Genomic DNA, 13731 nt, shown 5'->3' with positions numbered 1-13731 from the left:
CAGGGCTCCTGTACACTAGGCAAGCACTCTACCACTGGGCTGCACCCCAGCCACCCCAAGCAGGCAAGTAAACTCAACCGGTACCCTTTCACATTTCTGGGAGAGGGGCGCAGAATGCTGCTTACTGCTTTATTTGCAGAGCATGTGCTTCGTATGCAAAAGGCACTGGGTCCCACCCCAGCACCTCCCGAGCCACCATCCAAGGAAAAGGGTATCTGGCTCTTAGGGATGCCCATGTCCTGAGAGAGGAAGAGCATTTCCAGCCCAACATGCTCATCCTGTCTATGTGGACACCACGGGAAGATGCAGAGTTGCTTCAAGCTCCCAGGCCACTCAAGGTGGGTTTTGGTTTTGGTTTCATTTATTTGAGAGAGGCTTGCTATGTAGTCCAGGCTGGCTTGGAATTCCAGATCCTCCTGCCTCAGCCTCCCCACTCCATTCTTTAGGGACAGACCAGCCTCAGACCTCTTGAGTTTGAGAATCGGCCTTATTGTCAAGAAATCCAGTGGTGGCTCATGCCCGTAATCCTAGCTACTCAGGAGACAGATCAGGAGGATTGTGGAACAAAGCCAGTCCTGGGTAGTTTTAGAGACCCTATCTCAAAAATATCCAACACAAAAAAGGCCGGTGGAGTGGCTCAAGTGGTAGAGCGCTTGCCTAGCAAGTGTGAGATCCTGAATTCAAGCCCCAATACTGCCACCCAAACAATCCAGTGGTGGCTGCTCACAAGTAACAGTATTTTGTGTTCTGTATTACGTGGGCCACCCCAAGTAAGAGAAAACTGAATGTGTCTCCTGGAAGCACAGCGTTCAGTGCCAGAAGACAGACTTCTAAGCGCAGTTGACCCTGGGTATTGGGGGATGGATTCCAGTGCTACTCTGACATCAAAATCCATGCTGCAAGATGGACATGGTGGTGCAGACTTGTAATCCCAGCTACTTGGGAGGCTGAAGAAGGAGAATCAAAAGCTTGAGGCCAGCCTGAGCAATTTGGCAAGCCTCTGTCTTAAAATAAGAAAAAAAAAAAATCAGTGTGGAGCATCTGCCTAGCTAGCATAACCAAGGCCCTGAGTTCTACCCCCAGCAACATAAAAAGTAGAAAAAAAGCGCAAAGAAACCAGGTATTACCGGTTATTACAGCCAAGAAAAAAACTAATCTTTCTTGCACTGAATATCGGCCGTTGAATTCCTGGGCCACAGAGGAAGCATGCCAGGGGACGAGAAGCTTAGTCACAAGTTTGTAGTCAACACGCTACATGACATGAACACATAGAAAAAAAGCTGAGGTTTTATTTCCATGTTGGCACATGGAGAATCCATGGGGCGAATGTCTTTGGGGCTCTAGAAGTGGAAGCAGGGCTAAGTGTGTCCAAGGTCTCCCCACCCTCACCGGTCTGCTCCACCAGCACACTTGAGACAGGACCAGAGGCTGGGCCCTGGGGGGTCAGCTGAGCTTTGGGGACAGCTCTCCAGACTCCACCCCTTTTCCCAGGAGACAGAGCCAGTGGACAGCACTTGGTGGCTCTGCGGGCACTAGGGAGGTCCCATCAGAGCGAGAAGAGTAGAATAAGAACCAGGAGAGCCACTCCTAGAAGCACCACAATGGCACACCACTGTCGCCGGTCTGGGGACAAAAGGGTCAGAAGTCACGGGGGCCACCACTTTCCCCATTCCTCCTCCAAAGAGGACTCACCGCTGGTCATGTGTGACACTTTGACCATCTTCCTAAGGACCCTGTCCATTCGGGATTGGGTGTGGTCCATCTCACGAGCAAAGGCGTCTAGCATTCTGCCAAGAGGAGATGGCGTCAGCTCCCTCCAAAGGGCCGTGCCCACCAGGGTTGTCGTCGGGCCCTGCCCCCTGGACTCCCTGGCCTTACACGCCCTGCTCGTCCAGCTCCTCCCTGACACAGCCAGACATGTGTTTCAGAACCCGGATGCTTCCAGACACCATTTCCAGCTGTTGGTCCTGTTGGTCCATGATCAGCTGCAGAGTGGAGGTGGGCGCTGTGTGAGCAGAGACCCCTGGGTGGTTGGCAGGCTGACCCATCCTAGGGCCACCCGCACACACCTGCTGGGTGGCTTGCTGCTCCTCAGTGTATCGAGAGGTGGCCGATACCAGGCTGGCATCCAGTAGGTCACTGGGTGACTTCTGGGCTGCTGGCCTGTCTGCCAGTATCTGTGGGGACACAGACCACAGGCTCAAGGAGGGGACACTACGCTCTTGAGAGCTGAGCCAGGAGTGGCAAATCCGCAGAAAAGCTCTATCTGGGTGGGGCTGCTTCCCCAGACCTGCCACTTACTAGCAAGGTGACCCCAAGGCTATGCCACTTGACTTCTCTGTGCTTCGATTTCATCTGTAAAATGGGAGACCCATAACCTTTGTTTCCTGGGGTTGGAATGAAAGGAATTAGTTAATCAATGGGGGGAAAGGAGCAACAGTGCATTCTACAGTAAGTGCTAATAAATCCTGTCTTTTATTAGTTTTTAATTATTTCATTACTGTGGGACGCTGGCAGACAGGCGGCCCAGACAGCCTGGATTTGAATGGTTTCCATCATGTTTAAGTGAAGATCAAGTAGCTGCTCTTCTCTGTCTCTTCACCCCTTGGACTGGAAAATATGACGCATTTATTTACTTTACTCTCTTTTTTTTGGTGAGATTGGTACTCTACCGTATGAGCGACTTGCCATTCCATTTTACTCTGGTTGTTTGAAAATGGGGTCTTGAGAAGTATTTGCATAGCTGGCTTTGAACCAAGATCCTCTCAATCTCAGCCTCCCAAGTAGCTAGGATTACAGATGTGAGCCACTGGCACCTGGCTTTTTAGTTTGTTCTTGAAACAGGGTCTTTGCTCTAACTCTGCTAGGCTGACCTCCAACTTGAGATCTTCCTACCTCCACCTCCCCTGGTAGCTGGTATTATAGATAGGAAGCACCATAACCTGGCTTCTTTTTCCCTTTTATGACTGCAACGCAATGCATTTAGCACAGGTCAAGCCTGGCCTAAGTGTTTTTACTCAGTGGTGTTTTACGTAATATTATCAACAGATGGATTTCAGAGCTGGACTTTAACCTGGGAGGCAGCATATCTGTACGGCACATGGTCACTGCTTCAGGATACTAAAGGAATGTGAGCCTCAGCCCACCACCTTCCTGGACCCCATGTCCATGTGGGCCTGTGAGTGGATGGAGAATGGCTGGTGTTTCTCAAAGTGCAAAGAAAAGGCAGAGAACCTAGAGGGAGAAGTCGGCAGGAGGCAGGGAGGCGTGCATGGGGGGACTGGTATGTATGAGCAAAGTAGGGGGATCCATTTAGAGGCCAAGTGCACACACAGAAAAAGACAGGCATACGTCCTGCACACTAGCACACAGAGCAAATGGCGTGGCAACAGACAGGACACAAATGGGGCCCCATCCCTTCAACCCCAGGAAACCAGTAAGCTCAGAGAAGGTAGAGAGGTGCACACCAAAATAAGGCCACCCTCATCAAAGGATTGGTTCTGGGACTCCCAGAGACACCCACATCCCATGATGCTCAAGTCCTTTCTATAAAGTGGCATGATATTTGCACAGAACCTACGCACATCCTTCCGTAGATTGTTTTATTTATTCATTTATTCATCTTTTATTTTTTTATTTTTTGCTGGTACCAGGGTTGAACTCCAGGCCTTGGAACAGGGCAGGTGCTGTAACACTTGAGCCACTCTGTCAGCTCTTTTTGCTCCACTTTTTTTAAGTACTGGGATTTGAACTCAGGGCCTACTTTTGAGCTACTCCACCAGCCCTTTTTGTGATGGGTTTTTTCGAGATAAGAGTCTCCCAAATTTCCCCTTGCTGGCTTCAATCCGTGATCCTCCTTATCTCTGCCTCCTGAGTAACTAGGATTACAGGCAGTGAGCCATCAGTGCCTGGCTTGCTCTGGCAATTTTTGAGATAGGGTCTTGTGTTATGCCTGGGCCCTTCTGGACCACCATCCTCCTATTTGTGCTTGCCTTCCATCCCCGTGTAGATGGGATGACAGGAATGGTTCAATCGATACCCAGCCATTAATTGAGATGGGGTCTCTTAGAATTTTTGCCCAGACTGGTCTCTAACCATCTCCAATTCCCAAATAGCTAAGATTACAAGCTTGAATCACCGCACCTGGCCTTTTTTTTTTAAATGGGACTGGGATTTGAACTCAGGGCAAAGTAGGTGCTCTACATCTTGGCCATGCCTCCAATACATTTTGCTCTGGTTATTTTGCAGATAGGATCTCTCAAAATTTGCCCAGGCTAGTCTCAAACCTCGATCCTCCCCATCTGTGCATCCTAAGTAGCTAGGATTACAGGCGTGAGTCACCCACACCCAGCCAGACAAATTTTTCTCTTCCAAATGTCTTGCTGGGTTGAATTTGAGACGGTGGAAGCGGGGCTACAGAGGGTTTAGGCGCACACATCCAGGAAGAGCAGGCAGGCAGACAGCCAGAGAGCAACTGCACCCAGAGAACCGGCTTCGGTGCAGATGGGGCAGGCTGGCTTTCAAGTGAGTCACCCCAACAGACTTGGGGGTGGATAAATCTGCATGGATTACCTCTCTGCTATTCCTCTCCATGAAGGCCACCGCTGCTGGGCTGACCATGTGATCCTTCATCTCCTGGAGGTGGGGACAGCATTAGAGTACAGACACCCTGGCCTCCCCACCCTCACCCCACCTGGACCTCTCCTCACCTGCACAGCCTCCCGCATGCGCTCCACGAACACCTTTCTCTCCTGCAGGTCCCCGGCTGGGAGGTTGAACTTGCTTGGGTTGGCTTCCACTATGCGTGGACTGAGAGTCAAGGGGGGAGGCCAGAGCCACCCACCCGAACCCCTGCACCTTCATTCCTCCAACCCCCCATACTTCCTTATGGGCTAGCTCTCAGCGTCCCCCGCCCCGCGCCAAGCCACCGCAATGGGCTCTCCCATGCTGCCCCCCTGCGCATAGGCCCAGGATATCGATGGTCTCTTCCAGGTCCTCCAGGTCCCACTCAACGCTGCGCAGCCCGTTCCGCAGCTCGTTGGTCGTCCAGTCCAGCTCCTCGCGCCCGGCCGCCGCGTCCTCGTGCAGGAGCTCGCGCCAACGCTGGTGCAGCCCGCGGGCCGTGTTCACCGCTTTCTGCACCTCGCTGCGGGAGGGGACACAGCAGGGGGCAGATGGCCCACCCAGCCCAGGAGCCCTCCCCCTCCTCCACCCCGACGGCTGTGCCCATACCGCCTGGCACGCCCTGGCCTGGCTGGCAAGGGGTACTGATCACATTCCACCCAACCCCCGCACTGTCACTCACCCTCGGACTACAAAAAAAGGGTCTTCGAGAGACATGTCAACCCCCTGCCCCCCACCCCCAGGCCGAACCCCTTCCTGGCTTGCGCCTGCTAGCCCCGTCCCTTCAAGCGGGGAGAACACGCCGACCCCCCCGCCCCCGCCACGCCACCATAGAGAGCCGGCCTCCAAGGGAGAAAGAGAGGCCCGAAGTGCGGGAACTTCCGCCCTCTTCGCAGCCATCTTGGTTATGGGCAGAGGCGGCTTCCGGTGCGCATGCGCCGCCCCTACTCCGCGTACTCCGCGGTCCGGGGCAGTGTTCTAGTTGGCTTTGATAGGGTTCAGCTCCCTATCCCCTAGTACTGTTGCTGCGCTACCTCAGTTTCTCTTCTGGACAATGCAGTAAATAATAATGACATCCTGTAACTCACACGAGGTTATGATTATGGGGAAGTGGCTCACTGAATTAATAGAAGCTTTGAACGGACTCACCGAGCTGGCACTGTCCTGTCTTGGGAGATCGTCCCAGCCCAGGGTCCCAGGTGGCAGGTTTATAGAAGAGCCTGGGGGAGGGAAGGGTGGAGAGCTGGCCCTCCCTTCCTCCCCGTGTGGGGAGGGCATTCTACAGGGAGTTGTGCTGGAATCTCCCCTCTTTCCTGCAAGGTGGGGCGAAGGTGCCTCGAGGTCGCTATGGGGCGGGGGGCTGTGGGCGGGGATGCAGGGCCGGCGAAGCGTGGGAGGGTCATCGTGTGCAGGTGGGTTCAGTACACCCGATTCTCTGTAAGCGCGGTTTGGATGCGAGCCTGGAGATCCAGGGGAGATCCGGGAAGGGGGGGGTAGCCCTAAGGTGGCCTTCAGGGACATCCACTGTGTCTGGGATCTCCGTCCAGGGCAAAGCACGCTTTTGGGGGTGGGTGGAAGGAAGCCATCGCCTGAGTGGGTGCCTGGTCTCCCCTAGGGAGGTGGGGGACAGGATGTCTGTGGGAGTCCTCGGGGGAGTTGTCGCTAGGTGTCAAGAGTCACTGTGTGGAGTCCCTGAGATGGCACTTGGGCTGAGGATGTCATTGTGGAGTCTGTTGCGGTTAACGGGACTGGGAGGGGTCGTTCCCAGCAGGTCACCGCAGTATGTGGCAGGATCAGTGAATAACAGTTTGGGGAGCGGCCTTTTAGCGGGGAATAATTGAATTTCCATGCCTTATACGGGGAGTAACTGGGGTGCCCACGGGGAGGGGAAGGGCTGGAGGATCCTCAGCGGGTCACCTCTCTCGCTGGCCAGGTCATTCAGTGGGTCTCTGGGAGTCTGCGCCAGTGTGAGTCTTGAGATGGGCTTGAGCCGCGGGCGGAGTGCTTTCCCGAAGGGGAGTCACACTTTCTTGGCCCCCAGAGGGAAGGAAGCGAAACCTCCCTCTCCCGCCACCCGCCCGGCTTGGACGCGCGTCCGGAAGCCACAGGCTCCAGCCGGCTTAGGAAGCAAGGAGAGGCGGGCAAGGGGCGTGTCCGGAGGCGAGGCTCCGCCTCCGGAAGCCTGCGCCGCCCGCTATGGCCATCACGGCCCCCTGTCCTTATATGGGCAACCGGAAGCAAGTAGCGCGCCTGCGGTACGTCACTACTTCCAAATTTAGCAGTGGAAGTCAGCGGACTCCTGTGGCGGGAAGGCTCCGCGCTAGTGGGGGAGGGCCTCCCTTAAAGCGGCCTCACCAGGAATGAATGGAGCTTTTGGAACAATTTTGCATTTTTTCCCCCACAACTGGAATTAAGATTTTTTTGAGCGATAGCGCGTGGCGGAAGATGGGACCGATGTTTTCTCTGCTCTTTTTCTTCATGGCTCATTTTCCATTCCCACTCCAACCCCGCCTCCCGGGGCTTGGAGGAGGAGCAGTCGTGGTGGTGGTGAGGGTAGGCGCCACGTGTTTCCTGGGACCGTCTTGTCACTAGGTCCTCTGCCTTGGGAGAACCGAACCTGTGGCGGTTTCTCAGAAAACCGGGGGATGGCATTCCCGGTGTGTGCTCCCAAGTCTGCGGATATCCGCTGCTCCCTTCGGAGCCATCCCCAGTTGAGCGCCTCCTCACCACCGACAAACGAGAACGAGGAGGGCTGGCATACACTGGAGACCGATGAGCTAGAGTCCCGGTCGCCCTCTTTCGCCGCAGGAGCCCATTCTTTCGTTCAGCAAATGTTGGGCGAGTGATTGCCTTGGTTTTCCCATCAGAAGAAAGTAGACGTGACCTGTATGTTCTGCAGAGTGGTGGAGAAGAATCGGATATTACATACAAGGAGAACGTTTAACAGCGTCTAGCATGTAGTAAGTGCTTAATAAATGTCAGCATTGTTAAGGATCCAGAAAGCCTTAATTAGACGACTGTTGAGATTCTAGGAACAGTGCCCACGCAAGGATGTACCGACTCGAACCGGGGTCTTCCCCATTGCAAAGGGAAACTTGCTGCCCACGACCCACTGGCTTCCCGACGTAAGCACGTGGGTGGTCTCTGAGCCCCACCTGCGACCCCTCTCCCCTGGGCCTGTGTGTGGGTGCGTCATCCAGGCTTTAAGAAAGGCGACACTCTGAGACCTCAAATGTGTCATGGTGGGGAACACTCCTTGTCCAGATTTCCGTTTCTTTTTCCCGCTGGATAAATTCCACCCTGTCACTTTAAGGAGTCTCTGGCCACTGTGCAGTGGAAAGCCCGGATGCGGCCCTCTGATTGGGCGGGGCGTCTCCGTGACGCCACTGACAGTATAAAAGGGCTCCGGTGGCCGGCGCCGGGGCAGAGTGTCCTAGGAGTTCTACTGCGTGGGTTGGTGTATTGTCTGGAGTGCACCTGCTACCTGCCCTATCTGTCCCGGGAGTCCCCGCTGTCCTCACCGTCCATCAGCCATGGAAGTGCAGAAGGAGGCACAGCGCATCATGACCCTGTCCGTGTGGAAGATGTACCACTCGCGCATGCAGCGTGGTGGCCTGCGCCTGCATCGGAGTCTCCAGCTGTCGCTGGTCATGCGCAGCGCCCGGGAGCTCTACCTCTCGGCCAAGGTGGAGGCCCACGAGCCCGAGCTGTTCTTGCCTCCCGCGCGGTCCCCTGATCCTCGCCTGCACCCACCGCGGGAAGTGGAAGCTGCCACCGAAGCAGCGCCCCCCGACGGTGAGCAGCCTTCTCCAGAGCCCATGGACACGCAGGAGGAGGCGCCAGGAACCGAGGAGAGCCGGGCCCTCAGCGCCCCGCGCCCCGCCAAAGTCAGCCGCAAGCGGCGGAGCAGCAGCCTGAGCGACGGCAGGGACGCGGGACTGGTCCCGAGCAAGAAAGCCCGCCTGGAAGAAGAGGAGGAAGACAAGGCAGCGTCGTCGGACATCCCCGATCGCCTGCAGCCCCCTCCCTCGCAAGCCGAGGGCGCCTTCCCCAACCTGGCCCGCGTCCTCCAGAGGCGCTTCTCCGGCCTCCTGAACTGCAGCCCCCCCGCCCCTCCGACGGCGCCGCCCGCGTGTGAGGCCAAGCCGGCCTGTCGCCCGGCGGACAGCATGCTGAACGTGCTGGTACGGGCCGTGGTGGCTTTCTGAGGACACAGAGCGGCGCTTTCGGAGCCCAGAGCGCGCGTCGAACCGTCGGCCCGAGTGCGCAGACCCGAGGCGAGGCCCCCTCTGGGGGGGATCCCCGCGGGAACCGTGAAGAGTCGCCGCCCGGGCTGCTGAGAAGCCCGGAGAGGGACTCTGCCCCCCGGGCAGCCGTCGCCATCTGTGCGCGGCGGTGGCACCCAGGAGCCGGGGGCGCGGGCGCCTTCCGCCGAGACCTGCGGCGCCTACAGGTGCTGTGTTCGTAGACTGGGACGTGGACCTTTCCCTCTCCCGGATCGGAGAAGGGAGACTCAGCTCTTTCATCTGCTCAGGGTCGGACTTCATTTTTTACCACGGGCCGAGCTGCCCTTTCAAGGTTTTTTTTTTTTTAATAGTGGTGTGTGCGTCTCCAACCTCCGAGAATTCCAGGCACTCCCTGTCCCCCTCCAGTGACATACTTGTGCAAGCGGTCATCGTTGCGTCATGGGGCAGACGTGCCGAGCTTCCTGTTGCCTTGCGTGGGTGTGGGGCCTGGGAGGAGGAGGGCCTGGGGTGCGGACCCGCCCTGGGGACCGGGAAGTGACTTGAGTCACTCCGCCCCCGCGGGCTGCTGCTAGGGGAGCGCCCCCGCGCCCTCTGAGCCCTGGGGTGGGAGCTGAACTGACTGCAGATCGGAATTTTTCTCATCTGGTGCGTGAAGAGGTGGCGAGTCTGTTCCCAGTCGCCGGCGTGACCCTCTCTAAGACACACGGACTCGATCCACCCAGACTGAAGGCCTGGGGCGAAGGCCGGAAGGGAGCGTGGGGGAGGGGACGTGCCTAGCGGCCGGGCGAGGAGCCGGGGCTGGCGGGACCGGCCAGGATGGGGAGGGAGGGAGGGAGGGAGGAAGTTCTTGCCAGCGCGTCGGTCGGGTCTGTCGCCCTTCCCGTGGTGGCTTCTGTTTTAACTCCAGCTATACCTGGCGTTTTGTTAGAAATGTCAGCTAGGAGAATAAAGACCATTTGGGTAAAATGCTGCTGCCTGTCTGCTCTGCTTCCCTGGCGGGGGAGGGACAGGATTAAGGGGTCAGGAGCTGGCGGCGACCCGCTTCGGCCCCAGGAACCGGTCTGACGGGTCACCACGTGGGCGGGAGGAGCCTGGGTCGCCTTTTATGTGCTCCAAACTCCCGAGCTGTTGGCGCGCTCCCCTCCCCCCCGTTAACACCCCCAGATATGGGGGTTCCCTCGGAGTTTCCCTACAACTCTGGGGGCGGACGGGGAAGGAGGGCACTCCCAGGTCAGGTACTGGGGAGAGCGGAGGGGAACGGTGCCTCAAGCGGAGTTGGGGACTAAACCTAAGCAACCTTGCTCTTGCAAGACGTGATCTACCGAGCCCTCCCTGCGGGGACTCCAGGCTTGGGGTGGGGCTGAGAGCATGAGCTTTTGGGGGCGCATATTCTGCCCTAGACCTAGGTGTGGCTCAGGCTGGAAGGTGAATGACTTCCCAGCCTCAGTTTCCTCATCCGTGAAGTGGGCTTCTAAAACCGTGTTCCCCCGGTCCCACTTTCCGGGTTCAAGATGTCGTTGTCAGCCCTAGTGCCATTCCCAGTCCCAGCGGCACGTTAGTTAGCCCGAGGGAGAAAACTGCGATTCTCTCACTTGGGTTTTAGGACCCTGACTGTAAGCCTGGCCCCGGGGGCGAGGGGAGGGGACAGGCGGGCGTGCGCTGGGAAGGACAAAGGAGTCGCAGGTGCGGGGAGTCGGGGCGGCTGGAGGCGCCAGGGACGCGCCAGCCCCGCCTCACGACGGCTGGCTCAGCCACCACGGGCCTCCCAGGACCCCAGGGGACCTGACCTCGGCACGACAGGGCAGGAGGAGGAGGGGACGATGGCGGCGGGGTGAGCCCGCCCCAGACGTCGCCTGGAGCTTTCTGGGCCCCTCCCCCCAGCGTGGGAAGTGAGGGGAGCGCAACGCACCCCACAGGAGCTACCCAGGCTCGCCTCCCCCTCAGCCTCCCGGAAAGTGTGGGGGATTCATAGCGCCACCTTCTCTAGTCCCTACCCACCACTGCCCTAGAGGACGTGGGGGGACAGGCGCCCCACACCCCCACGAGCCTGGATGGGCCCCGGGAAGTCCCTGCGGCTGGGGAGGGGGCCTCACCGCGCATCCTGTCGAAGGAACCGACGGGCACTTCCTTCCGCGGGAAGCCACTGGGCCGACCCCAGCCACCGCCCGGCCCGCCTGGGGGTTTCCGGCACCAGGCCACTTGGGGGTTTGGGGACTGGAGATGATGAGAGGCAAGCAGGCCTGGACACACGCATGCCCTTAAGAGGAATCCCCCACCCCAAGACACCTTTTGCTCATCACAATAACTTACACTGAGAACCTGACACAAGAAATGACTTCAGGGAATCCATTCCACAACATTGGCTGGAACAAGCTGTCTGGGAAAACTACAAATGTCACATAGCCTGGGACCAGCAGATTCCTCAGGGAGCATTAGGCCTGCAAAAGGCATCTCCAAAATGGTGGGTCCTACCCTGTGCTCTGAAGTCTGCACAAATGGGAAAAAAACTAAGTGACTGATCTAATCCAGCCTGGACCCTTCCTTGGCCACTACCCAGAGGATAAAAGGGTTGAGCTAGACAGCTACACACAGGACATTCAAATAACTCAGAACCATGATGCACAGTGATGAAGGCCAGCTACAGCAGGTGTGGACTAGGGAGCACACACAGCTTGATGTGCAACTCTGAGCAAGCTACTTTACCTCTCTGGGCTCCAGAGACGATAATACTTCCTGGGTCTTAGGTTCACAGAAAGAATTAAGAGAAAGGGCTGGGGACTTACCTCAGTGGTACAGTGCTTCCCTAGCATGTAGAAGGATTTTGGGTTCTGTCTTCAGCACCACAACTAAATGCAACCTATTTTGAGTCAGGCATAGGCCACTATGCCTGTAATCCCAGCACTCTGAAAGTTGAGACAGGAGGATCACGAATCTGAGGTCAGCCTGGGCTTTATAGGGAGACCCTGTCTCAAGAAACAACAACAATCCAGGCACTAGTGGTTCATGCCTATAATCCTAGCTATTCAGGAGGCAGGGATCAGGAGGATCATGGTTGGAGGCCAGCCCAGGCAAAGTTCAGTTTATGAGACCCTATCTCGAAAATTCCCAACACAAAACAGGGCTGGTAGAGTGGCTCAAGTGGTAGAACGCCTGCCTGGTAAGTGTGAGGCCCTGAATTCAAACTCCAGAACTGCCAAAGGAGGGGGGGAGTATGGAGAAAGAACAACAAAGGATTCAGTGAGGGCAAGGAGAGTAGCTTAGTGGTAGAGCACTTGCCATATGGGCCCCGGAATTCATTCCCAGCACTGCAAATAATAATAATAATAATAATAAATAACGGTCCAGCTGCCCACTTGATCTCTCATCCCTCTCTTAGCCAGTTGCCCTTTGTCCCATCCACACTGGCCTCCTCTCTGTGTGGAGAATTCCCCAAGTGTGGTCCAGCCCCAGGGCCTTTGCACTTGATGTTCCTCCTGTTGGTAATATCCCCTCCTCCCCAGAGATCCACAAGTCCATTCTCACTTTCATCAGATTTGACTAAAATGTTGCCTCCTTGGAAAGGCTTCCTGGTCACTTCAGCCACCCTAATCCCCACCTCCCCTCGCCAATACTGCGTTCCCTCATCTCACTCAGCTTTCTTTAAAACGCTGCCTGACTTCCGAAATTTTATATATCTATATATATAATATTTATATTATATACATTTATTTCATATCTGAAATGCATTCTGTATAATGTATATATATGTATATAATATATATAATATTTTAGCACCCCCATTCAAATATTTCCAGTAGCGCCCGACCTAGGCCTGAACGAGTGAGTGAGATTTTTGGGGAGACAGATGCGAAGTACTTAATGTTTATTTGTTTTTGGGGACCTCAAAGGCTAAGCAAGCATTCTAGCACTGAGCTACACCCCCAGCCCCTAAACGCTTAATATCTATCGTCATTTTATAGATGGGCTCCCAAAGACTCTTTGAATAAAATTTCCGGAGCATTCAGGGGTTGAGGGTCAGGATTTTTGTTACATCTACATACTGATTCTTTGTCTAATATTTGTGTTTGTCTTAGCCTACTTGCTCATCACTCTCCATCCTTAAGACAATAACAATTACAAAGAGTGAGGATAAAATGAAACAGTGTCTTCAGATCTCACTGAAACAGTAGCCAGTGTGAGGCTCCAGACAGCTTTCCTTGTTACAAAGAGAGAATAGCAAGTGTTTAAAACACTTATTAAACTGTGCATGGTGACCACATGCCTCCTAATCCCAGCACGCTGGAGGCTGAGGCAGGAGGATCAGGAATTCTGGGTTCCTGAGCTGAGACCCTGTCTCAAAATAACAAAAAAAAAAAAAGCCAAGCGCCAGTGGCTCATACCTACAATCCTAACTACTTTGGAGGATGAGATTGGGAGGATCTAGGTTTGAGGCCAGCCTTGGGCATACAGTTCAAGAGACCCCAATCTCAAAATAACCAGAGCAAAATGGACTGGAGGTGTGGCTCAAGTGGTAGAACACCTGCTTTGCAAGCTCAAAGCCCTGAGTTTGCTGGGTGCCGGTGGCTCACGCCTGTAATCCTAGCTACTCAGGAGGCAGAGATCAGAAGGATCACGGTTCGAAGCCAGCCCAGGGAAATAGTTTGCAAGACCCTACCTCAAAAAAACCCTTCACAAATATAGGGCTGGTGGAGTAGCTCAAGGTGAAGTCCCTGAGTTCAAGCCCCAGTCCCAGCAAAAAATAAAGAAATGAATAAATAAAATTAAAAAATAAAAAGACACATTATTTCCAAGGGAAGACTGGAAGGCTATCCATGGGTTGTGGACTACAAGCTAAAATAGGAAAATTCTGAGAGATTAATTC

General features: G+C 55.4%; 2 protein-coding genes across 3 annotated transcripts; one reads left to right on the top strand and one right to left on the bottom strand.

Moving 5' to 3' along the window:
- Positions 1-1020: 1020 nt before the first annotated feature.
- On the bottom strand, positions 1021-5535 carry Stx10 (syntaxin 10). Of its 2 annotated transcripts, none has more exons than XM_074053980.1 (8): positions 5453-5535; positions 4977-5146; positions 4710-4804; positions 4573-4635; positions 2070-2177; positions 1879-1985; positions 1693-1787; positions 1021-1623 (listed from the first exon to the last, which is right to left on the bottom strand). In XM_074053980.1, exons 1-8 carry the CDS (start codon positions 5521-5523, stop codon positions 1547-1549), a joined length of 786 nt encoding a protein of 261 aa, XP_073910081.1. In that variant the 5' UTR covers positions 5524-5535; the 3' UTR covers positions 1021-1546. The 2 variants fall into 2 exon arrangements, with proteins under 2 accessions (XP_073910081.1, XP_020011559.2); XM_020155970.2 differs by lacking the exon at positions 5453-5535 and adding an exon at positions 5306-5434 and having other exon boundaries at positions 1024-1623.
- A 1683-nt stretch (positions 5536-7218) lies between these two features.
- Ier2 (immediate early response 2) lies at positions 7219-9836 on the top strand. Its single transcript, XM_020155971.2, has one exon. The coding sequence runs from the start codon at positions 8157-8159 to the stop codon at positions 8829-8831; it is 675 nt and encodes a 224-aa protein (XP_020011560.1). The 5' UTR covers positions 7219-8156; the 3' UTR covers positions 8832-9836.
- Positions 9837-13731: the final 3895 nt, after the last annotated feature.

Source organism: Castor canadensis, chromosome 14, assembly GCF_047511655.1.
Source record: "Castor canadensis chromosome 14, mCasCan1.hap1v2, whole genome shotgun sequence".
Taxonomy (NCBI): domain Eukaryota; kingdom Metazoa; phylum Chordata; class Mammalia; order Rodentia; family Castoridae; genus Castor; species Castor canadensis.
This window is presented reverse-complemented; position numbering and strand designations above follow the sequence as displayed.